At 40.3% G+C, this 25,423-nt stretch overlaps 1 protein-coding gene across 1 annotated transcript in view; it reads right to left on the bottom strand.

Moving 5' to 3' along the window:
- SH3GL3 (SH3 domain containing GRB2 like 3, endophilin A3) overlaps window positions 1–25,423 on the bottom strand; it is a 49,688-nt gene that overhangs the window by 2,076 nt on the left and 22,189 nt on the right. The window contains exons 2-8 of the mRNA XM_065641671.1: window positions 13,581–13,649; window positions 12,226–12,298; window positions 11,522–11,665; window positions 9,965–10,098; window positions 8,387–8,545; window positions 5,457–5,560; window positions 4,485–4,612 (exon numbers count right to left, since the gene is read on the bottom strand). Coding sequence (XP_065497743.1) covers window positions 4,485–4,612; window positions 5,457–5,560; window positions 8,387–8,545; window positions 9,965–10,098; window positions 11,522–11,665; window positions 12,226–12,298; window positions 13,581–13,649 — 811 coding nt within the window. The remainder of the gene's footprint in view (window positions 1–4,484; window positions 4,613–5,456; window positions 5,561–8,386; window positions 8,546–9,964; window positions 10,099–11,521; window positions 11,666–12,225; window positions 12,299–13,580; window positions 13,650–25,423) is intronic.

Genomic DNA, 25,423 nt, shown 5'->3' with positions numbered 1-25,423 from the left:
TCTCCCAGCTATCACACATGCTAATCATGCAATCACCTTGAAGAATAATTTTGGTCTGGGTAAATCTGCACACAATTGGTAATGTAATGTGGATAGTTAAGATGTTAAAAATGCATGCCAAAATGCATTTTAATCTGCTAATCATGGTAATGTGTAGGAACCTATTGAAAAGTAACTGTTCAGGCATTTTCTAGTAACAGGAACCAGAAGTCTCTTAAGGAAAGCAGCTGACAACTAATCTGGTGATCAGTAAATGAGAACAGGGGAAAGCATCTTTTTAATTGACAGTAATAAAATCAGGGGTAATACTTGGTGTTAAAACCAGGAAGTCAGAATTACTTTTCTATTTTGTGGGTATGTTTTATCCTTTATAATAATAGAAGAGAGCCCCCAGAACATTGCTGTAACACTACCAGACTAGTCCCCTGCCTGTGGAAGGCACGGGGTAGTGACAAAGTTTTACAAGAACAAACTAAATTACAGCTGGTCTAATACAATGACACAGGTGAAAGCTCAGTTCTGGCCATATTTTTGCTGAAACAGTCCGAGCAGAAAAAAGACAAGCCACAGTTTCCCAACAAAAACGGACTGATTGTGTCCAAAAATAGCTGAGTTCTTTTCAGTCCTTGCTCACGTAGGACTGGTACCGGCTCACTGGAACCGTCAGCAGCAGAAGGCAGCGCTCTGCAAAATTGACAAAGTTCCGATGGGGCTAATGTATTATTGCAAGCCAGTTAATTCCTGACAGTGAGGTACCCGATAGGAGATGGATCACATTTGGTTCATTTTAAGCTCCAAAGAACTGAAGTGAAATGTCTGGCAGCCTGGAAAGATTCTTAAATAACGGTCACAGCCAGTACAACCAGTTTCACTCCAGGCTGGAGGATCAGTCAAAGTCTTTATTAGAGACAGGCAGCTGCTGCTGCTGTGTAATCCAAGGAGACAAAGGTACCAGGGGCAGCACAGGCTGTGACACGTGCTGCTCAACATCGCAGCACTGGTGACATGATTCCAGCCTTTTCCTGTCTATTACATACTCACACATCTTTTCCTGTTGCAGAGATTTAAGCTGAAGAACTTGCATTCCCTTTTTCTGCTAACAGGCTTTTTGTGAACTGGCAACACTACGCACGCCTCTGTAACTTCTCCAGTTGTGGAGCTAAACTGCCACACTCCACTGTCACATTCAAAGATGACTTGTCATTAATCTCCAGACCACCCAAACCTGGACGGCACGGATGGAAAAAAACACCACAAAAACAGGTCATGCAAGAAGCCATGTAGGACTGTGACTATGGGTGTACGGGATGAAACCAGAATGCCATTCAGTGCTGGTTTGGCTTTTTGCTTGTTTTCCCCACAGGGAGTCACTGCCTGTACCTGCATCCACTCTGTCTTCTATATCATGTTGGGTACATATGGTAGCAAAATTATACATTAATAATCACAAACTGGAAGCTTGCTAAGATAATTAATCCAAGCCCCCCTCACAGCTGAAGTGAGTAAACATTTAGATTCTTATATTGAATTCCAACATGTGGCAAACAGATACATTTATTTCATATCACACTCCAACCTGACAAACAAAAAGAATGAAAGGCATGATGTAACACCAAATTTAAAGAGTTTTAAAATGAGCCAGATGATGTTCATAGCACCAGCATATTAGTGAGGATAACAATGAATTAGAACAAAACCACAGATTTGTTATCTGTGGTTAATCAAAGCAGCTAAATAATTCACAACATTAAAATGAGGTTTCTGTGAATCTAGCCCGGTAAATGTGTGCAAGTCATTAGTAGTAAATAATCCCCATGTGTTAGGGACCATACAAAGGAAAATACTATTTCTGCTCCAAGAAGCCAATACTTAACTTGAAAAGCTATGGTGAAACACCTGAAAAGCCATTTTGATGCTCGGACCTGGGTTGTGGCAGTTGTGCTGAATGTATCACAGCTTACTTTGAAGTGGCCTGTTTGTTTCCATGGGTTCGCTGAACACTAAGATACCACTTACCTTGAGTGACAGCATCAGAGAAATTAAAGGCCTACATTTTGACAGGGTCAATGTGCAAACAGGGGAAATTAAGCATGAAAGTGCTTGTTTGTGTAGGATGAAGAGGTAAGCTGTCTAAAAGAAAAAAGAGGGTGATCATGATGCTATCACCCCATCACACAGAGACCTTAAAACATTTAGTAGTTTTGCTTATTGCCGCCTGGTTCACATTTCTAAATCACAGACCACACATCCAATTTGTGTCATGATTCTGACTTTAAAGCGGAACAGAAAGGTTTCTCCATTTACAAGTAGGGGGTATTGACCCCACTGCACCTCCACAGAAATCGGTATGGATAACTTTCAAGTAAGGAGAGGGAGACACAGAAGAGAAAGAACAATGATTTCACTGATGATTGTACCTGCTGGGGAGGTAAGCCCAGCATGCACAGATGCTTCAGGAGGAAAGAAACGTGAGAGATGGTCTTTATGATGCTATTAGCAACACTAAGCATAGCAACAATTATTAAATATATCGCACTCCTCCTTTTCCTGTCTTTCATGGTTTTATTTCTTTTCCATTCTGACAGCACTGGGTGAGCCAAGCAGTAAGTGCAACTCCATCATCGAGTGGTTTGCAAGCAGTTGGTGCAACAGTCCATGAATGGAATCAATGAACAGAAGTGGCTCACTCCTTCCTTATCTTAGTGATCAGCGGTCATCTATTTTGCAGTTCATTGACTGAATTTTAGCTCACTAAAACTGGCATTTTTCTTTAACTAAGTGGGCTGGAAGCAACCTTGAGAAGTCATCTAATTTGTCTTTCTCCCAAAGGCAGGATTGATTACCCTTAAAGGACACCTTGGATCAATTGCTTCGTGGCAATGATAAACCACTGTAATGCGGTTTGAAACTTGGGTTTGACCCACTAGTTCATATACAAATGCAGATTCTGAATCTCCTTTCTCCACTGCACACGCAAAGCAGAATAAATGAAGCCTATATAACTTGACAAGTAATTGACAGGGGCCTAGAAATTTTATGCTGAACTTTTATTAAAGGTTGCTACGTTTTTGCTCCTTTTATCCAGATGTGCTGTGAAAATAACTAGGAAGTTACTGATCGCTGCAAATGTCCCCGGTGCTTGGAATGAAATGTGTTCTTGTATCGCATGTCTTAGGAACCAGTGGTCTGAATTGAGAGAAGTGTGCAAGAGGAGGTTTTCTCCCTCAATCCCACATTTGACAGCAACACAAAACCTGTTTTTAGCATTCAGGCAGCCCCAGGAGCTTCACTAACGCATCCTCAAGTAGCCTGAAGCACAAAAGAAACAAATGGAGGAATAGTATCTTGCTGGGTGCATTTATGCTGCCAAACTGCTGCAAATCCCCTTCAGTATGGATTGTAAAACAGCTTCACCTTGTAGCACAGTGCAAGAAAATTAGAGACATTAGGAGCATGAGGTCACAGCTCCAAGCTTGATTCTTTCACCTTTAGTTCTCTCATTTCCCTCCCAACAACCTTTAAAAAGAAACGAGACTGGATGGAAGAGAAAATTGGACAGTGAGGAAAACAAGTCAAAAGAAAAATAACTTCAGAAAAAGATCCTAGATACCATGTCAAGGACAGAAAGGAACCTTTGCCTCACTGCTTGCCCTTTATTTTCCTTACAAACAATGTTTATGGAAAAAATTTGGCTTTTTTCTTCTTTTTTTCTTTGCATATTGTTGTCTTTCGTGCTTTTGTTTTAAAAAACTGGTTTTCTCTCATCACGCACTGTAACCATTAGGGAGATTGGGTAAAATAATTTTATTCATGAGATGCAGAAAGGCTATTTCAATGAGTAGTGTAACCTTAGTAATTCTTACTCACACAACATTCAAGCACTTTCAACAGTTGATTTTTTTTGTGGATCGGGGCCTAGTCAAAGGAAAGGATCCTACTCCCACACCAATAGGTATCTAAGTAGTTTAGTTCACAAACGCACACACTTCAGTGCATACTTTAGGGGACAATAAAGTAAAATATGTTAATAAAATCAGTAAGGGTGGGAGTCACCTCTCTGAATTTTACACGGTTAATAGCTAAGATCCTGTACTGATCGTTTATGGTCTAGACTGCGGAGGGAAATGAGCATCTGGAGATATTCCAGACAGCGATCTAACACACCCACCTTGGGCGTCTGTCTTTGCAAGAAATGAACTGTTTTCTGCAAGTGCCTCTCCCTCTCTCACCTCCCACCCTCAGTGACAATACAGAGAACCTAAAAGACCACGCAGAACACCACACCTCCATTTCAGATGAGCGAGAGACTGTTGAGAGGAATCCCACTACACAATTCCATTTCCAAATCTGGAAAAACCAACTGGAGTCAGATGCACGGACACTGATGCCTCCTGGAGCCCCTGTTGTCATGGTACCGGCAATATCTCAAGTAACAATCTGGCAAAACACCTATCAACATGTTAATTCTGTGGCCATAGACTTACCTGATGATTTTATGGAAGAACTATACGCAATCCCATTGTGCTGCTGATTATCACCAATTTCCAGAGTTGTAGTTGTTACGGGCTTTGGCTTAAATTCACGTTTAGGCCGACTAGATGCGACATTTATTCTGGAACACAGAGAAGAGTGGCAAGAGATTTATGTGAAGGGAGAAATACTTACAGAGCTTCCACTCAGGTTCAGTGCTTTGGTGTTTGAAAAGTGGGGGGAAAAAATCCCTTCTGCTGGTTTTGGTTTTATATTATTTTTTTGGGGGTGGAGGAAGGTGGGTACAGAGTGTGCAGGGCAGGTTTATTCACTAAAAGCTGCTCAATTCTCATACAGTATTTGAATTTCAGCAAGTCCCTACTTTATTTAATGCTTTGGTCCTGCTGATAGAGGCATAAAGCTTAACAGCCTGACTTTGAGAAGTGATGAGGATCCACGGCTGCCACTGAGTTCAGCAGGAATGACCTCTCTGGAAAGGTCAAGTGCAAATGGCATATGCAGAAACCCAGCCAGGCCTGGGGACTGCATCTCAACACATCACCTTTTTATTAGAGAAAATGGGAAACAACCCTTCAGTCAGCACAACTGCCTCAACACCTCTCCCCCTATGTGCATGTGGCCCAGCTGAGAGCTCCTTGTCCCTCTGGCCCGTCCAGCTGACAGCATGCAAGTTTAAACAAACATGCAAACAAAAGGAGGTTGTCCTGGTTAACCTCTGCAGATGTGAGTGATTCTGCACACACTCAAAGCTTTCTGGGCAGATCCTGCATTACAATAAAGTCTCAGTGCAGCAAGAAGTTGCCAGGTGGCAACACTTTAAAGCAATGAAGTCCAGTAAGGCACAGAGTGCAGCAAATGTGCATCTGTAAGATGGTGCTACAAGATCTGCTGCTTCAGTGACTTTTCACATTCATGAACTTCAGCTGCAAAAGAGGTTCAGATTTTTCTGATGAGTTCAGTCTTACCGGTTTTGCAGCTTGCTTTGCAGATCCTCCAAAATTTCTGTGGATTGTTTATGGTAATCTAGTGCTGCTTCTACAAACACAGCCAATTGGCTAACTTGTTCTACCTGAAATATAGAGAGGAAAATACTGGTAAGGAGCCTGCAGTATAGCACATTCAAGCTGAAGGATAAACAAACAGATCATTCAAAACAGACCTGGTATCTCAATAGACCATGATACCATGTGGAGGCTATTGAAAAAGAGCATATGTGATCCTATCGAAGAAATTGCCAGCTGGAAACTGAACAAAACTGAGGTGTAATTTCTAGTTCACTAACTCAGGGCTGGGTCCTTGAGTCATTTCCTTTCACAATGTGCAAATCCCTTCTGCTTTCAACTTCCCAGCCAGCTGTCTGTCAACACCCAAACCTGAAATAGTTAGAAAGGCCGTGACCCCTTAGCAGGTGAAAGTGGGGCTTTTCTGATCAGCAATGTTGGAAGAAATTACACTGTGACAGGTCTTATGACTCAGACCCATTACTGTTTATTAGCAATGTTTACAAACTGCAGTTCTGAAATGATCTGGATTTACCTCGCTAGATGGCAGCATTTATAAACCAATAAATGAAACATGATTTATCGACTTGGATTTTAAAAGTATCAGCCAATCATTCAAAAAAATAAATGCCAAGGAAATGGAGAATATGAAGGAGAAAAAAAAAATTATTCATGAGGTAACAGATAATCTCGTTCCCCTAACACAATCTGAAAAATTCAAGCTGTACCAGGGATATAGCAGTCACAGATACTTATTTGTCCCCTTCCTTTAAGACAAAATTAAGAAGACAGACTCCCAAGAAGTCTGACATGTTTCCATTCCATCCTGATGTTCTCAGACACTGGATCACAAGAAGATATCCGAGTAGACTTTCTGCAAATGTTTTATGGACCCATGGCAATTTTGTGCTTTACTTTGTCTGCTTTTACTCAGCTAAAAAGATTATTAGAAATTCTGCCGGGACTCCAAGAGAGCCAAACATTGTCACATAGTGTTCAGAAATGCAGCGCACAGAACCAAATCAACAGCTGACACAATTCAATCACAGTCAGAAGAGAGTAATGTAAACCAGCTGAGGACAACGCACAAAGTGCCTGGGGTTTGGATGGGGTGGTCAGCGAAAATGGATGGACAAGGACTGTACAAACAAGATGACTCAGAGCCAGGATGGTTATGGAATTGAGGATTAGGAGAAGAGAGAGAGAGACTGGGAAAGAGCCAGAGAAGCTTGAGGGACTAAAAGCCACTTAGCATGAGGAGCCTGGGACTGGCTGAGTGGGAACGGCAGGAAGATGGATCTGATAAGAAGTACTCGAAACAGTGTCTATGTGGGAGGTCTGGAACGAGCTGTGCAAAAACCTGAGAAAGAGATGTGGATCAGGACCGAGCCTGGGAAAGGTACCTGGCAAGATGTCTGGGAACCAGAGCTCAGAGACTGCCGGACAAGGAGACCAGGAAAGGGAGACATTTGGGGAACTGGGAAGGATGGGAAGGAAGCGATTGCAGTTCAGATCTCTGCAAACCCAGTGACACCATCTGTGGTTAGACAACAAAGCTGTAATGAGAAGTTAAAGCAGGACAGACAGACTGGGTCAGCATGGAAAATGGAAGGGAAGAAGCAGAGAGTTTTCTTTAAACAGAAAAAATGGAAAGTGGACATGGAAAAAACCTCAAAGGGACATCCAGGTTCACCCCCTCCCAATGGCAGAATTAGTTATACTATAACTCATCAATTCTCTAGTGGCTCAGCTAAACCATTTTAATCCATGCACTGTTTTATCCTCAGTTTGGCACTCTGACTAATGATAAACACTAACTGAAACACTTCTCAGCTGCTCATGCAAGGCAGAATTATAAAACACATACACTGCAAGCAGGCAATTGGTAGAGCCTCCAGTGGAACAGTGTGCTGAAATTGTTGATAGAGGGTGTTACATTTTTTGCTGCCCTCATACGCCTTGCACTGGTAAAATAGCAGGAGGCTTACTGACTTATAGACCACTATAACAAATGTGTCCCACTCACAAACAGTTTAGGAGCTACAGGCTAGTACATGACTGGCCGTTGCACAGGTGAGCGCAGAGGGAGAAGGTGCTTGCAGTTAAGTATTCCCACTTAACAGCTCCCTGTGTTGCAGTTTGCTCACAGAAGAGAGCACGCTTCCTATTTTCTAAGCGCGTTTTTTGTGATGCTGCATCTACAGGAGAAGAGAAAGCTTTGGAAATAAGCCCAAATAGGTCTGGTTCTCTTTTCCTACAATTCCTTGATTACATGGGAGAAAGCATATCCTGCTATTCCCCTGTGTGTGGACAGAAGAGAGAACTATCCTCAATGATCACAGCTGCTCCTTATTTAGACAATTTCATCATGGACTTGGACTACAAGCCAAAATGCAGGTTCTTGAGCCCAAGCCACAAGCTCTACGGACTAATTTCCAGAGCCAAATAGTAATAACAATGATTTTCAGAGGTAAAATAATTCAGAGACTTCAGTTCAGCAGCAAAGTTTTGACTATAAGTGAGCTACAATTCAAAAAGTGCAGGGTACACACACTCGCTCACAGGTTCAGCAGCAGGTTTGTCACTATGTTCACCTCCCCACTTATCAAACTGCATTCTACTCTCAGATTCTGCTCACAGATTACGAAACTACTCGAGACCTCTGTGACAGTCTTGTCCCAGCCACTGCATCTCCAGAAGAAATTCCTGAATTCTTGAGTTCTCCCATTCACTGCTGTGCATCGTTCCCCTCTGACAGGAGGTTAAGAGGAAAGAGGCACACGTTCTGCTTTCAGACCTTACCTCCTGCAAAGGATGGGACAGGCTTTATCCAATCCCACACACATTGCCCTCCTGGATGTACTGCAGCAAACAAAAATGCAGGACAGACTTACATCATTTTCTAAGAAATTGAACATGCTTCTTTCAGCCAGTTCCTTTGACTCTTCAAATTTTTCTACTGCTTGTTTAACTTCTTCATCTGGTATCTTTCCAAGACGTTTCTTTTTATAATCATAATCCAAACGGCGTCCTTCTAGTTTCTTCAAATGATGCTAAATAAGACAGAACATTTATGAGAAGGCCCAAACAGGACATGCCCCCCCAAAAACCCCACACTGTGACTTAAGGAAATTTCAGTTATGGATGCAAATATATGCAGAATCAATGGAATACAAAACTCATGAGATTATCCAGTCCATCCTTTTGATCTAAGCCAGCATCGGCTAAGTCTAGGGCCGTATACAGGAATGACATTTTAAACTGTATAGACTTTAAATAAACAGCCATTTATCAACAACTGGGGAACTGGGTACCTTGATTTGCTAAACTTGGGCATCCAACTCATGAACTTCACTAAATGTGCAACACCTCAGATTGTCCAAATGAGAAGCAAGATCCAATCTAAATGTGTGTGTGTCCCCATATTCTACATTTAATTCAATTTTACCTCTTGAATTGTTTGCAGTATGACAGCTAAAAGTTACGGGGTTATTTTCCCCTCTCACTCGATAAGCAGTGCTCTAACAAATCCTGTATTTTTGCTTGTTTTGTTAGGTGTCAATTTGACGCTTCTGTCTGATATAGCTACACAGGCTTTTCTGTTGCCAAAAATCACGGGACTGACAGACTTAGAGAATGGACTCCAAGTGACAGTACAAAATGCTCATTAAAGCTAACGTCAAACAATTTCTTTTCATCAGTTCAGAAGAACTACAACTGAAAACAGTTATGTATCATAGGCGACAGCTACAGACACCAAGACATTATTACTATCTTTCTGCGATGCTTTCCACATTCATTTATGTGTAAACAAATAAAATAACTTTCATTTCTGCATTTCATCAGAGTTTTAACTTCCTTATTACCCAAGTCCATTGGAATCAACAGACTCAGACACAGACTGCCTGGCTTTCTTTGCATTGTCACATAGTAAACAAAAGCACTGAAAAACTTAACTCTAAAGGTTAGAATGCATCCCTCAGATTCCTATATTTTTCGTATAGTGGCATATGGCACTTCAATGGTTTATGGCACTTTTCAGATCATTCTGTGATTGCCCTGAATAGTCGTTTTCAACAGTTATATTAATCCTTCATTATAAACAGTTTCAGGCTGACAGAGATGGAAAAACAGGATAATCAGTCGCAGTAAATCAGAGCCCACTCACATGTTCATAAAAATTAATAAAAATGTCAGTTAAAATAAGATAGCAGAAAAATAAAGAATATAATTTCCTTTGCTATCCTTCTGGTACTGAATGTACAAACAACATAGCAAATTTAGTAAGTTACACAAGTGAGAAAAAGCCAGGAATTGATTTCAAGCAGATTTCATCACTGTTTTGCTAGAGAGACAAACTTTAACGCAGTGAAATTTATTTACCTTATTTCTTTCAAGAGAAGTATCTCAGGGAACTAGAGTTTGATTGGCTCTGATTATTGATAAGTGAACCTTTACCCAGAAAAACTTACCCCAATCTCTTTTAGATCTTTGTCCTGCAATAACTGTAGAGGATCAATAAAATTTTGTTTGACGTTAATATCAAGTGAGTCCTTTACCTCTGCCATTTGCTTCATGCTTTCACCAGCATCCAGTAGTGCAAGGCCTATGGTAAAGAATAGGCAACTTACATCTCAATATATGTAAAATCAGAAAATTCGTCTTATGAAACAGCTATTTCAAACAGGTATTTTGTATCTGCCATAGCCCTTAAAGATTAACAAACAAACAAAAAACCCGCAAAACTCAAGCTATGCATTTGTTTGTCCCCTACAGAAAACTAGAACTGGAAAATTTTTGTTCCAAAGTATACTTTGTTTTCTTGCCCGAAACTCCTCAGGGTAAAAAAATATATATATACTTTTTTTTTTTTTTTCCCCCTACTGTATTTGCATAGGTAACAAACCTACTTCACTTTGAGAACTGCAAACCAAGCTGATTAATTTGTACAACTTCAGTGATATTATTAAATACGCAAAAAGAAAGTATCTTTTTGATCACAAAATCATGTTTTATAGCTTCTTCACATATATTTTTCTTTTCCAAACCTCCTTTTGGTCAAAATTGTTGATGCTTTTTGAAAACCACCTATTTAACATACCATATACTTTATGAAGCATGTAAGTATCAGAAGGCAGAACAGTGTTTGAAATGTTCTTTCCCCTTTCCTAGTTTTATTTAGTATTCCCATTGCTTTCGCAAAAACAGAAGCACATCCAGCTCACAGATGAGTTGTCCCACTTCGCTCTTCACAAGGAGACTAAAGGAGCCTTTGTTCTACCAGCAGCGTCTCTCCCTGTGCAGCACCGACCTGGGCGCGAGCGCAAGGTCCCTACGCGACAGCGCTGGTACTATTTCAAGACAACCACAACGTGTAAAATTACAGGTATTAACAAAAGTATGTCACAAAGCCAGCCAGCTGTGTATTGGCCCCTGCATGCAGACCCAGCCCATACGCTCTGTCTGAGCCACAGTCACCTGCTTGAGAGGAAATAGGTAAGATTTGATTTACCAAAGAGTTGTAGCATGGCCAAGCTAGAGTTCATTTTCACAAAAACAAGAAAATGCATATTTAAGATGCACTGCTCCAAAGCACAGAAATACCAGATTACTAAAAAAAAAAAACACCACAAAACACCCAGAGTTACTGTTTATTTTTTCCAAGAGAAATTTTTCCCTTAGTTTACTTCTCCAATACAGGGTAACCATTTTTATTTAAAGGTTAACAGAAAAACAGTGCATCTAATAATCACTCTTAAATTATTTAGGTTTGGCAACTTACAAACTAAAATAGCTATGGTAATAACATGAATCATCAGACAGCATCAGTGTTACCAAATCCATCTGCAGCAGAGGAGGACAAATATGCAGATGCATCATGTTTTGTTAATTATATCAATCACCCTCTGACCACTATACTTAGGTTTCCCTCTTACCTGCAGTGCCTATTTACATATGTAATATCCCTGAGTAATATTCTGCAAAGAACTTTATGCTGAAATATTCACAGAGGAGATACACAGACTCACCAAACATAGAATCATCGCCAAGCTCTCTGCCATACCGTATCATGCAGTCTCCCAGGAGTCCCTCTGTCTGGGGATAGCCTGTGGTTTTCACTTGTCCTCTGATCTTTGACATAGTGTTCAGCATTCCCAGCCTGGCTCTGTATGCTAAGGAGGACATAAAAAAAGCAAGTTATAAAAACACTTTTAAAACTAATACATTTAAAGCAATAAGTCATTTAACAAGCGACATCTTGGAGCAAGTCAGTACACTGGTGGATAGATTCATAAGTTTTTTGTTGTCAGTACTTCATAGTCAAAAGTTGAAAGTTGATATAAGATTCAATTCAAAATATGGGCTTTTATTCCCAACTGAATGAACATCATTCCTCCAGCCAGGTGTGTAGAGGGAGTGCTTGTCACCTTCTGAGGATATTCACCACCACTCACATTCCTTTGAATGTTCCTGCTTGTGAACTCCCCGATTAGAAGTATGGCAGAAAACAAACACAGAAGAGATACAACCACAGCCAAAGCCAATTTCATGCGCTCTTTCTCTCCCTTTCTTGCTTGAATTTACAGTTGTCCATTGCAGACAGAGGTAAAGTTCTCTAGGACACCCATAAGCCTCACAAAAATGTCCTAATTATCTTTTATTTACCTAGGATGAATTTACAAGCAAGAAGTCGATGTTCAGCAAAATTCAACACCTATTGTTCCTTTCCTACCTGGATTTGGCTGAAGATACTCTGTGGATTTGGACAGAAGCTCCGCTACAGCTTTATTAGTAACATCAATTTTCTGAAAAAGAAAAGGAACACAATTAGCAACAAGCAAATCAATTACTAGAAAGTTTATCATTTTATAAGACATAATATACTATTCTAGCTAATTAAGAAATTGTATTAAAATAAAGCAAATATTGTAGTTTAAAATAAATAGCCATGTTGTAGTTATGACAGGATTTTACCAAAAACATATTCATTGGCAGGTAGTTCTGGGAAGGAGAGAAAGTTTATATCAAAATGTGGGCCTGTCTTTCCAGCCCATCAGTCTTGCCTACTGCTTATACATTCTACACCACAATTTTCCAGCCAGCCCAACAGTTCTTACTATAACTGCTTTTCTCCATAGGTGAAAAAGACTGAACGTATCCCTCACAATCTTGCAGTCATGGCCATTTACAGCAGTAGTTTGCACTGTCTTCCCATCTGATAGTTTCTAAATACTATAAAAATCACATTTCTGGTTTGTTTTACTTCTTCTCCCTTAGGGCCTGCATATTATTTTTCCTCTTATGATGCAGAGAAAGGAAATAATTATTCTATAGCCAAAGAAACCGAAACCTAGAAACCTATTTAGATCATAAATTTAAAAGTGCATGTTGGGGAAAAAAAAAAAAAAAAACAACAAAAAAAAAGCAAAACAAACACAAAAAAAACCACACAAGACTTTTTTCCTCAATCTGCAACAATAAAAGTGACCTAGGTCTACTATGAACATCAAAAAATACACAGAAAGACAAGAGTAATAAAAAAAGCACATAGCAGAAACTGGCAGTAACATCGTTTAATTTGCAACACAGCAGTTAATAAGTGGATAGCAATCACCTCAATTTCCACAACAATTCATGTAAATTTCTGAACATGGATTTAAACTAAGAAATATAATTCTGTATCAAGAGAAATTTTGACCCTAGTAGTTAGATTTTTATCATGAAAAGTATCATATGAGAAGGCTTCATGATATTCACAGACTCACTAAACACTGAAGGATTCTCTCTCCGATCTCCCCCCCGGACAGAGCAGAAAGGTCCCTCCTGACGCTCCGCACCTTCTGGCAGGAGTTTCTCTTCGCCGTGCAGAGGTGTCAGTGGAAGCGGGTTCCTCCGCTCAGCCAGCCTTTGGGGACAACCCTTCTCTCTTGGCTGAGCTGATAAAGCTCATGGATCAATTTGCACCTTGTTGCGTTTTGTTTTGGTTTCTTTGTTCCCTCCCCCATGTGAATCTGCAGTACCATTCTACGACTTGAAACATGAAACGCGTTTGATTCTGCAATAGCTTAATACTGATGCTTGCCTTACCCTTTCCATCTCTTGAAATTCTTCATCTAACTTGGTTCCTTCTGCTCCACTTATTTTTTCACTGAACAACTGTAGAAAAGACAAATTTAACAAAAAAATATTGCATGATTATTTAATTACTGAATAAATACCTCTGAGAGTCACGGGAACTTGCTTCAGATTAGAAAATATTCAGCAATCATTTGAGGCAACCGTGCAAGAGAAGAGTAACCTTAGTCTTACAAGTGAAGCACTCATTTTAAGAGAGACGAAGACACCTGATACAAATCTACAAGAGGCAAACAAAACCCCATTTCTCATCTTCAAACAGTTTGTACTTCAGGCACAGGGACCAGAGTCTGACTGCGGTAAATCCAGAGCACCCTTTCAAGGATGTCTCTCCAGCCTTGTAGTTCCAAGTGCCTCCTGGTCCCGTGTGCCTTGAGTCTTGGGGATACAACTCCTGCTGCTGGGAGCTGTGCGGGGTTCTGGGGAAGGAGCAGACTAGTGAGAAACGCTGCACTGTGACCCACCTGTGTGACTCCGCTTCTTTACGACACCAAAAACAAAACCGCCATGCCTCCTTCAAAATGCAAAGCGCCAGTTTCAAATAGAAGATTTCAGTAAATCTTCTTAAAACGGCTGAAACAATATCAAACTTTGGTGTAGAAACTCCCGGCTGTCAGACCTGAATTTGGTCCTCACTGAGTAAGTCATGGTGAGGAATAAGCACTCGAGCAGAACTCAGCTATCTGCTTCTTGCAGCACAATAGCAGGAAAAGAAAGCCAGATCCTCACTCAGTATGGAACAGCCTTCGAAAGCATCACTCCACTATGAGAGAAGTGGCTTCACACATATTCGACAAATATTAAACATAAATTCCTAAGATAATTCCTGCAAAAATACTATGAATTTCTCCATTTTAACTGACTCTTACAACTGCATCTTGTAACAGCGTAATGTAAAATCCAGGCCTCGCTCACTGATTGCCGGTGTTCCCCACACCTGCCCCCAATAAAGCGTTTTGTTCATCCTCCACACCTTCTAAAAGGGAATTCATCTCACTGAATTAAAAGGGCCTTGGAGACTTGCACAATCTGGAAATGGGTCACGGCTCTTTGCAGAGCAATGGTGCCCTGTTCGGGGTCCCAGCCCGTGCAGGTGAGCAGGGAGCACGCGGCCCTGCCAAAAACCGGCTGAGAGCAGAGCGGGGAGCTCTGACCTCACATCGACATCACCGCTCCACACGGCCACGAGAGCAAGCCCGCTTCAGGGAAAACGCGAGTTCAAAGGGAGCCGTGCTGCTAATTATTTCTGTGGGCTTTACAGTAGCACTTGCAATCTTTAGGCTTAGTATGCCAAGCAGCCCACAAACCTGTCAAGGTTATTTCTCTTCCAGAGCACCGACAGAGCAAGCACAAAGGCAGATAAAACAGAGATGGAGCAGGCCGAGCACCAGCGAGTTCTCGTGGGTCATCATCCTGCTGCCGTAAGACGTGACAGAGAAGGAACCTGAGGCCACGCGTGGAAGGGGACGCTGCCCGGGGCTCTGCAGCTACGTCTGGGGAGCCCTTGAGCGCAGGTGCAGAAAGGTGCATGAAATTGTGCAGCTCCTTTACACTGGCAGTTCGTCTCCATTCTGTGCAACGTTAATTCCTAAAATAATTAACGCCATTTTCCACAGCCTCGCGCATGTTTTCTTTCTCCAGCCGGCAATGGACACATCTGTGGTTTCCTGAAATGTCTCACGGTGATCCCTTTTCAAAGGCTGAGTGCAGCAGGGGAATTATCCTTCTCAGGCTGAAGTTGCAAAATCCACATTCAGTAGCAACCCATAGCTGTCTCATTACAAATAATCCATTTATACATTGGCGAAGAATAAATGCAATGAAGTAACATGATTGCTCGACCATGAAAGCATAATTAATAATAAACTACTGTACCAAATGACTAAAATAACGAAGTGTCCCACACCTAGAGAGAATAGAGCTGAGAATTACAACAAGAAGCACAAGTGGATGGGTAGAAAGTTCACATGCTAACAAGAATGCCAGAGAGAAAAAAAAAACCAAAACAACTCCACTGGCTCATTGGAAGGCTAACAAAGATAGCCTGAAACGTGCAGTTTCTCATCAGGTACACTGGAGGCTGATGTGTTCCCAGTAGGTGTCTCAGGGCGTACACTATTTATCCACTGGCATCCCTTAGCCTTGCCTGGCTTACCGAGGGCAGCCATGGTCACACACACCTCCCTCAAGCAGCAGCCTCAGCCCCGGGCTGCAGCCGGCTCAGCCTCGCCGCACAGCAACGCTGCTGCCCATGGTCAGCTTTGGTTTCTCTTCTGAAACGTTGCAAAACTCTTCACAGCATTTGGAATGTATAAAATCTGATGCCGCTCACAGAGGGAGAAACTATTTTCAGCACCACTGAGTCACTCCTTGCAAGGGGATCACTGGACTTGGTGGAGCAGCAGGGAATAAGGGAAGTATCTCAGATCCAGAAGGTCACAGAACAACTGAGACTTCTACACACCAGCTTTCAGAGGAAGAGAGATTCCTTATCTACAATTTGCAGAGAATAATAGAGTAATTTAATGAACAACTTGGATGAGTCTGTTGATACACCAGTGGAGCTACTCCTCCTAAGGGCCTTGACAGGCTGGGAAGAAACGGGCTGACCTGAACTTCATGAAGCTCAACCACAAATGCAAAACCCTGAGCAACCTGCTCTAACAGGACCCGCTGCAGCTGGGAGGCTGGAGTAGATGCTCTCTGGAGGGCCCTTCCGACCTACCTCCGTCCAATCCTAGTTCTGTATTTACAGTGACACGTGAACGCAACTCCACAGAGCCAGCCACAGGACCTGCAGACACAGCTTCACACAGGCACTGCAAACAGCCTCACACACACCTACATCTCGGAGCAAAAGCACTGACCAGAAGAAAAGTTTGTTCACACATTTTCTCAGTTCTGTGCAAACATGAATGATACTGCAATTTCTAGCCCAAGGAGACGCTTCTTCAGTGGTGTTTACTCTGAGCTCTATTTTCCTTTGAAAAAGGAGACTGCCTCAGTGCTCAGAGACATACCATAAAGAATGATTCCTTAAAGTCTATATGCTGTCTACACTCCTGACAGTAAAAAATCGGTATAAAGTTCTAATGGTTATCATCAAATTTTACACCACTACCGCTTATTTCAAATTAGTATAATCAGGATCAGCTTTACTATTCTTGCATTTAGGAACACAAAAGCTTTTGTTCTGATCATACTGAATTCAGGAGTTATAAAACTAGCATCACCACTCTCCCAATTAAAAGTCACAGGATATCAAATTAATTATTGAAAATGGATGCACGAAGGAGACAGCTGCTGAGTTTTAGTTCTCCAGCTATTTGCGGAGCATCATATATATGCCTTATATCAGGCTGCAAAATGCTTTGAACTGAAATAGAAGCATGCCCAACTGTGGGGCTGTGTAATTACGTGGCAATATCTATCAGTTATAACGAGTCAGCTAATCAAAGGCGAAACTGCCATCGCATAAGGCACGTACTCCGAGGGAGCTTGGAATCACTTGTACAGGAAGAATTCTTCGACTCCAGATTCAGAAGCTGGGTGCCATGGATCCAGCACCTTTTCACTAGACAGGGCCACAGTCAGAATTTCAGGCTCTGAAAAAAAACCCAGTTCCCACCATGGTGGTCACCACCGCCCTACTATTCCACTGCCAGGCCAGAAGCTAAAGGCATTCATTAGTCATATTTCTGGTGGAGATAATTACGTTTCCTCTGGAACAAAATTTACAGCCAGAGAATAACTGTGAAATCAGACAGATTCCTTCCCCTCAGGTCTCTGCAACTCCCTCCATTACACTTGACGTATCAGAGTTAGTGGGGAGAAAAAACCCAAACTCAATACGAACGTGAAAACACTTTCAAATCAGCCATTGTATTATCATGTCTCATTTGTAGCTATATGCCATAGCAAACCACCTTTTATTGGAAAACTTGTATGCTCTGTATAATAGAACTTTTTGCCCGACGAAATACAGCAGTTTGCACACAGATGCTTCTCACTTGTAACTTCTTCCTAGATCCTACTGTTCTTTTCAATATGAAAAATTAAATATGATGAATTACAGACAATCTAAAAGTCTCTCGTGGGCTTATGTGGCATCTTCTAGGAAGGCAAATCTGAAAAAAAAAAGAAAAAAAACCCAACAAAACAGACAGGTTTTGAAAGAAACCTCTCTGGATATGACGGTTTCTATTGAAGTTCTGTATGCCCAGCTACTGTTCAAAAAGTAAACTGCAATTTTGTTATACAGTCTTAAAGGCTAGATATTGATCTCCTAAGGAACTTTATTCCAAGAAGTTATCTGAGAAAACATTTTTTCCATAAACCTAATACTGAGATTTTGTTCTCAAGCTAGTTCTTTGTAACTCTAATTTCTCTGAGACAACGTAATTTTCTTTTGATTTGTTCTGTTGTAATGAAGAATGAACACAGCACACAAACTACCTACAGTTTAAACCAAAATCTACGGCTCACCAAAACTCTAAACTAAAAAAGTCTCAAGCTTTCATGTAATTTTTCAGTACTTTTATTTTGAATATTTTAAGATTTATCCTTCTCATTGCACAGGAATAGTGCATTTCTCCCTTCTCATATGGATCATAAAAATGAGCTTCAGAAAAATGCTGTCTTTTACTAATGTTTTGAACATCATATCCACTAAATTACTTTTTCATATTTCACTAAGGAAGGTTACTGAACATAAGAAACTGCCAAAAATATCCCAGATCAACAGAGAGCCGATAAAACTCTCAAAACAATTACCCTATTTTTTTATATACCCACTGGGTATTTTATAACACAAGTCAATAGGATTCTTGCCAGCCAATACTTGCACACATGCTTTGACCTTCTGTTTCCCTTGTTTGGCCTTTCTTTCGCAACTACCACTAACTGGGATTGAACCATCACAGGGTTTTTTGTTGTTATTCAGCTACTGTTGAAACAAGAGGGGCTGAAGAAATCCGGAACTGGCCAGCAAAACTCTCTTGTACATAACAGGTCAAGAAATGATCAAATACTATTTAATGACTGAATGAAAGGTATCATATTCTATTAAATATTTACGAGCTTTTAATGACTCTTCACCAAGTAACAGCATTAATTTTGTTCTGAAGGAGTATCTGCTGAAATTATCTGCTGAAACTTTAATGGGATGGAAAATTCCTATATTTGTCATAAATATTCACTGTCAAACCCATGAGGCAAAACCTAGATTTTTAGGGAAAATTATTTTAACAAAAAAGCCAAAGCTATGAAAATACTTTAAATTTCTTTCCCTCTATCTACAAAGGAAGTAAGCAAACAATTGGGAAAACTAAGAGATTCATCCCAAAGTTAACCCATACAAAGCCAGGAAATAACATAACTATAATCACTACATTTCCCACAGGGACATAGAACTGGACCAAACAGCACATTAAGATATATCTTCGAATACAGTACTTAGTACAAAATACTACATTCCAGTACGGTTAATGCATAATAGTCATGCTTCTCTTAATAAATCATTAAAACTTCCAGTTATTGACCTGCAGCCATGTAATTGTTTCATTTGGTGTTAAATTATTATGCATAGAGGACTTAATGCAATACGACAACACTAATAGCTTTCTAAAAAAGCTTATTAAAGCCTGTTATAAACAATAAGACGAACAAGGTGGCTGGCAAAATGTCTACTAGCTAAAGTAGAATTTTCTTGCTGTGTTCAACCTCCTGAGAGGAGAGAGATTTTCTCTTTTTGTCCTTTTCCAGAATGCCCCATCAGATTTGAGAATGAAGATGCCGGCCTGTCTTCTCGATCAAAAGCAGTTTAATCTCGAGTATCTGTAATTTCCTGTTTTGTGCGTTTCAGTTCTACTACAATGTATACTATCTGTTTTTTCTTCTTTCCTGATTGCTAGATTTAATATAGATTGCTAATTCTCACACTCAAAAAAAAAAAGGTTACAACTAGTTCATGTAGTTCAGACTAACAAGAATTTGAACCTACAACACAGCTCACTTAATGTCTTGCATCTTAGCACATCATTAATAACATAAAGGAGTACAGACTGGCAGAGTCATCTGCAGAAAGTTTGCCACTGTAGTAGAAAAATATTGTTTAAAAAAATAATATTCTGCTTTATTGACTAAGTGAGCATCCAAAATGAACGGGCAGCTTATAGACAGCCCTGTGATTGACTTGTAGAGATCTACTGAAGGTCTAAGTGCTCAGAAGAAATACAAGTGCCCCACACTGAGAAACTAAACTAAAATGGACATTTTGAAACACAGACCTAAGCAAAAGGCTAAAGAAACACCGCACTTGGCCCCTGGCACGGCTGCGGAGGACTCTGAAACCAGCTGGGTACGAGAATGGCAGCCTGGGCAGGGCTCTCCTCCTGTACCAGGAATGTCCCAAGACGGGGCCCGGAGCCACTGAGAAACAAGCGTCAGAGCCACTCGAAGGGGAAAATCATCTGCAAATGAAAATGGGTAATACATACCTAAAAAGAGACTATTTTTCTCAGGCTCCTTAAAAATAAAGGCAATACAACGAGGTAAAAAAGCAAATCATAAAAGTATACCGGTACTTGAAGCTGTTCTTATATTGACACAGCTCATACGATCCTATTTCTCTGGAGAAAATCCAAACCTCTTCTAGAGGTTAAGCACTAAGTGATGGCAAGAACTCTTTGGTTGCCTCAGAACGCTGTGTTTTCAAAGAAAACAAAAATATTCTTGCTCCAATGTACTTGAAAGTAATGAGATTTATTCTGACCCCAAAAATAAATAAGGGGTCTATTACAAGTGCATATGTTTCAGCCTTGCACATACGGAACGCTCTGGTTTACCTCCAGCAAATCATTGAAGTTCATACGTCAGTCCGTGCTCTGCTGGATCAAGACCGGAGTGCTCAGCACCTTGCAGTACCAAGCTCAAAGGGTCATCGCCTTTACATGGAGTATTTGATAACTTTTTCTTCTACCAAACACTCAGCTAGCAGTAGCACAGATTTCTCCAAAGCACTTGGAGAGACAGCAAGACAGAGAACTTTTTTTTTTTTAAGTAATCCAGCAGCTGAATTGGGTTCCATTGTTATTTAATCAGAATTAAGGACTGCAAGAAGCTGCACCCTACTAATCAAATGCTTGTTATTGCTCTCATGGCTACGTGAATGGTATAAAATATCTCCAAATTCAACAACACTTGTACATGGGTATTTAAGAAAGTGAAGATTTCTCTTCTGCTAACAGCTTATGCATAAATGTAATCTATTTTTTTAATTTATGTGAGACATTAACACTGATTAAAAATTATAATCATATTGCAGATACAAAAATTAAAGGAGCATTCTGGCAGTACCTATGGCAGAGTACATTTTTATATAAAACAGGGAGACAAAGAAGCGTTGCATACAATTGGCTGACCCTCCTGTGATTCATTACCCATCACGCACAGCTGAACCAGAAATCCAGAACACCCCATCCATGGCCATAGGAATCCACATCCTAGTGTTTCACCGAAGATCTCTATTCCCAGATGTTTAAAGCAGAAATATAAAGTATGAACTGTAGGATGTGCCTGTACTTCAAAGAAAGCTCATGACTATGCTCACGCTGTCTTGAGTACAGAAAGGGCATGTCCTCCACCTAAACTTCCTTTGGGCATTTCTGATGGACCCAATGGCAAACCTTGTCCCAGCAGCCAACAAAACCAAAATTACCAACAGGAGGTGTATTTTTTAAAAATATGAAGGATTTAAAATATATGTAGAAATACGTTACACTTAAGGACACATTAAGATAAATATCATTAAAATATTTCTTAAATATCTTCTAATTTTAAAAACTTCATACAACTTATGAACATGAAAAATAAAAACTGAGCCTCATTTCATTCTCAGAGCACAGATTTAGGTAGGAAATACCATTTGCATAACAAACAAAAAACCAACACAAAAACCAAACAAAAACCAAAACAAACAACCAAACAAAAAACCACACACAACACAGGCCATCTAAAGGACACCAGAAATCTCAAGGGCCTGTTTCCCAAGAAGCAAAACATAATTTTTCTACCAAGAATCACACAAACAAAGTTAAAGAACTACCTGAAAGAACTGCTAGAGCATTTATATTAATGACGAACATTTCTCACTAATATTTATGAACGCTTTATTCTATTACTTGTAACTTCTGAGACAAACAGAAGCAACTAGATCACAGTAGATTATTTTTAGGAAGACAGATGAACAGACTTTAAAAATGACACACCAGATAGAGAGGAATAGAAGAGAAATATGTTTCCAATGTGCCTTGCCTGGGAAGCAGGGATTCCAGGGTGTCCCCACACGCGTAGTTCCCGCACGGTGATGTTCTGTGAGCTGCTGGTGTAACATGAACTCAGCTGCCAGCATGTTATGGGTCACACGCAGATCTACGTACAGCATTATTATTAAGCCTGCCTTCCAGCATTGAGCAAATATTTCACAGCTGGGCATGACCCGCAGCGTGGAGAAGTCCAGCCAGGCAACCAGCTGAGACCACTCCGGTGAAGCTGCCAGCATCACCAAGAATGGACCCAGCCCACCACGACTCTCCATATGCTCATAAAGAAAAAAAATACCCGTTCACATTGTGGAACGTACGGTCTGGGGCTACCAGGCTCAGTCAATGAACAGCCACAGCTGTTGAGCTGCAACAGCACAGTTCTGGCAAAGGTTCGGAAGCGGCAGCATAGTTTCATTTAGAAAGGGAGCTCAAATAGTGTAAGCCATGTGTTCTGGGATCATGAAAGCCCTTGCAAGCATTGGTACATACAGGATCCTTTGAGCAATGACAGAACTCGCCGCTGATGGAGGAGTTCCAGCAGGAAATCTAGACACAGCGCATAGAGGCAACCCAAGAGGTCTGTCTGTCAGCAAAAACCTCACCAACTGATCAACCAGCGGCTCTGCTTTCAAACTAATGGTGTTAGAAACTCATCACTATGCAGACAAGAATTTCTGCTGTTTTAAATTATTTTCTGTACAGTTCTTCTGTACCACTTAGTGTGATCTCTTCTAACTTCAACCAATTTCTACGAATGAGGACTGCTGAAGACACCTAGGTACATGCTAAAGTGTATTTAATCAATCTAACAGCCTATGTTTGGGAAACCATACCAAAGAAAAAGGAAAAGGTACAGAACCCAAAACACGACATAAACAAGGTTACTGGTTCATGAGAGTCTTCTTCAGGAAGGACTTACGCAATCAAAACAAGATGGAGAAAAAACCCCAAACATTTAAAAGAGTGATTAGTTGAACAACCTGTATGACTTTATGTAGACTAAACACAAAATTGTGCCACTTTGGAGTATTATCACAGGAGAAATTTTTCAAAAGAAAAGGGAATGCCATTTTGATAAAGTCAGTGAGTGCATTACATAAAGATTTGTCATACAATGTATATGACGTGGGCGTTTGACCATTTCTATAAGTTCCTAGCATCCTTGCAATTCTTTCTGCTGAGAGAACTCTGAGATGCATGAAATGGTTTTTGATTCCTGTTCTTTCAAGAAAAATAAGAAAGGAAACAGACACAAGTATATCAAAGGTCTTGAGAGACCTGTAAGATTCTGCGTATGTGCCTTAGAAACTCATCATCTCTAAAGCAAGCAGCAAATGATGCAGTAATGCCTCACACTCTAAGAAAAGATCTACAACTGATAAGGTACGATGAAGTGCCTGGCATTAAACAATTAAGTCATCTGTAAAAACAGGACAATGTGCTGGTCATGGTCCTGTAGTTTATGAAAGCCAACAATAACATCAAGTGAAATATTATTTATAACTCAATTTGTTATCTGGTGTATCTATGCAAAAAAAAAAAATCTCCTTTCTTTGACAGTAATACTGAGAACTTACCCCATATGATTTCTATGTTCTTTCTTATGTATTTCTTGTGTGTAATTTTTTGCCAGAATTTAGGGTTTGGTTCTATTTTTTATTAGTTTAGCAATGGAAACATCAGACACTACATTATAGTGCTGATACTCCTTAAAGTTGTTCTGCAAGAAGTCTGTGCCAGAAAGTGAATTCTAAGCAGGATCAGGAATGCTGGGCACTTGCTGTTATTTGGTCAACACTCAAAATCCTGTACCCAGCCGATCCAGTCAGTACACAAGCAGGCAGTCTTTTAAATTAACCTTATTAATGAAATCCAGCCAAAGTATGTACAAATAGAGACTGTGCAATCTAGACTTACAAAGAAGTCTGCACATTGAGAAGGGTGCTGTCTCTTCCTCTAAGAAAGCATGCTCTTTTAAAGCTCTTAACATATTTCAGAATATTTTATCTTCACTATGTAACGGACAGATTGACTCTCTCTGTGACACTCCCCAGGTCTCGAGTCTCTCATTAAAAGAAGGCCCGCGCCACTTGTGCTGCTCAGATTGCTTGTTCACAGGTCTGGATTCCAGACTTTCTGCTCCTCATGAGCCCCTGCCACAGCTTTCGGTGCCACTGGAACAACGAGGAAGAAATTGTACAGACTGCCCCACACAGCCCGTAATTCAGGGGGGAACTGGCAACCTAAACACTTGACTGAAGTTGGGTTAAACTGACTTGTCCTTGGCCACACGGTAAACAAGTGGTAACTCTGACATTAGAACGCCAGCATCCCCGATCTCCAGTCTTTGCCCTGAAGAACGCTGTCTTACGGAAAATGTTCCACACGTACACATGAACAGAAAAAGCAAGTGAAAGTTATGTTTATGGGATACAAATTATGAGTTGTCAAGCACTGCATGATCATTAAACTTATAATAATAAGAACGCAATTCTAGATTTTGCCAGAGAGCAAAATTTAAAAATGTACAACCTGTGCAAGAGAGATATTTTTATTTTAGACAGTCTGTTAGAAAACTTGAAAGTGTTTACATCTGTTTTCCATGTTTCCATGTTATCACTAGTTGAGCGATAACCTTAAATCTGAAAAAATATGTTGGTTTCCTGCTGATCTATGCAATCGTGGATTGTTCTAGTTCCTAAATAACTGCAACCTTGCAAAAGAGAAAATACATACAAAAATCTGCATTCAGGCCAAATATACATTCGGTTAGCAGAAAGTTGAACAGCTTGCTCAAAATTATACGAGACATTTCTGACCCCAATTAGGAACTAAATAAACTCCACACTGTCCAACTGAACATCTTTGTCTCAAAACCAAACTTCAGAAAACACTGTATCAAAGTGAAATTGTACAAAGCGAGGAACACATGATCGCTCCTTTTACGCTAACATCAGTTTAACTGGCTCTGCAGTTACAGGATTTACTTAAAAAAAAAATAGATCCTGAACTGAATAAATTCTGCTGAAACTACATTTAAAGAAAACAACAGGGTACTAGTTGGAGACTGATTCAGCAAAAGTACCTTTCCACAGGAACATTATTAATGAAGCTGAGAATCTCCATAAGGATCATAAATCGTATCACATACAGCTACAGTGAGGCAACATTTCAAAATACATCAGTAACCAAACTATTAAATATTGGTTATGCAACTAAATGTATAAAAGACTTGCTCTCTAGTGCTGATTGGGAGATTAACAGAGAATTAGTAAAAACATAAGGGCAGTATTTTACAAAACATTCTCAAGTTCAATCACTTTTAAACTTTTTTTTTTTTCAGTCACTCCTAGCTTTTTTTTTTTCCTTTCTTATATGTAAATCTGTCAGAGCTCAGCAACAAAACCATGCTAAGCTGGAATGTGTAAAATTGATGTCTTAGCAATAAAAATGACACATAACAACACCATG

This window comes from Caloenas nicobarica, chromosome 10 (assembly GCF_036013445.1).
Source record: "Caloenas nicobarica isolate bCalNic1 chromosome 10, bCalNic1.hap1, whole genome shotgun sequence".
NCBI lineage: Eukaryota > Metazoa > Chordata > Aves > Columbiformes > Columbidae > Caloenas > Caloenas nicobarica.
This window is presented reverse-complemented; position numbering and strand designations above follow the sequence as displayed.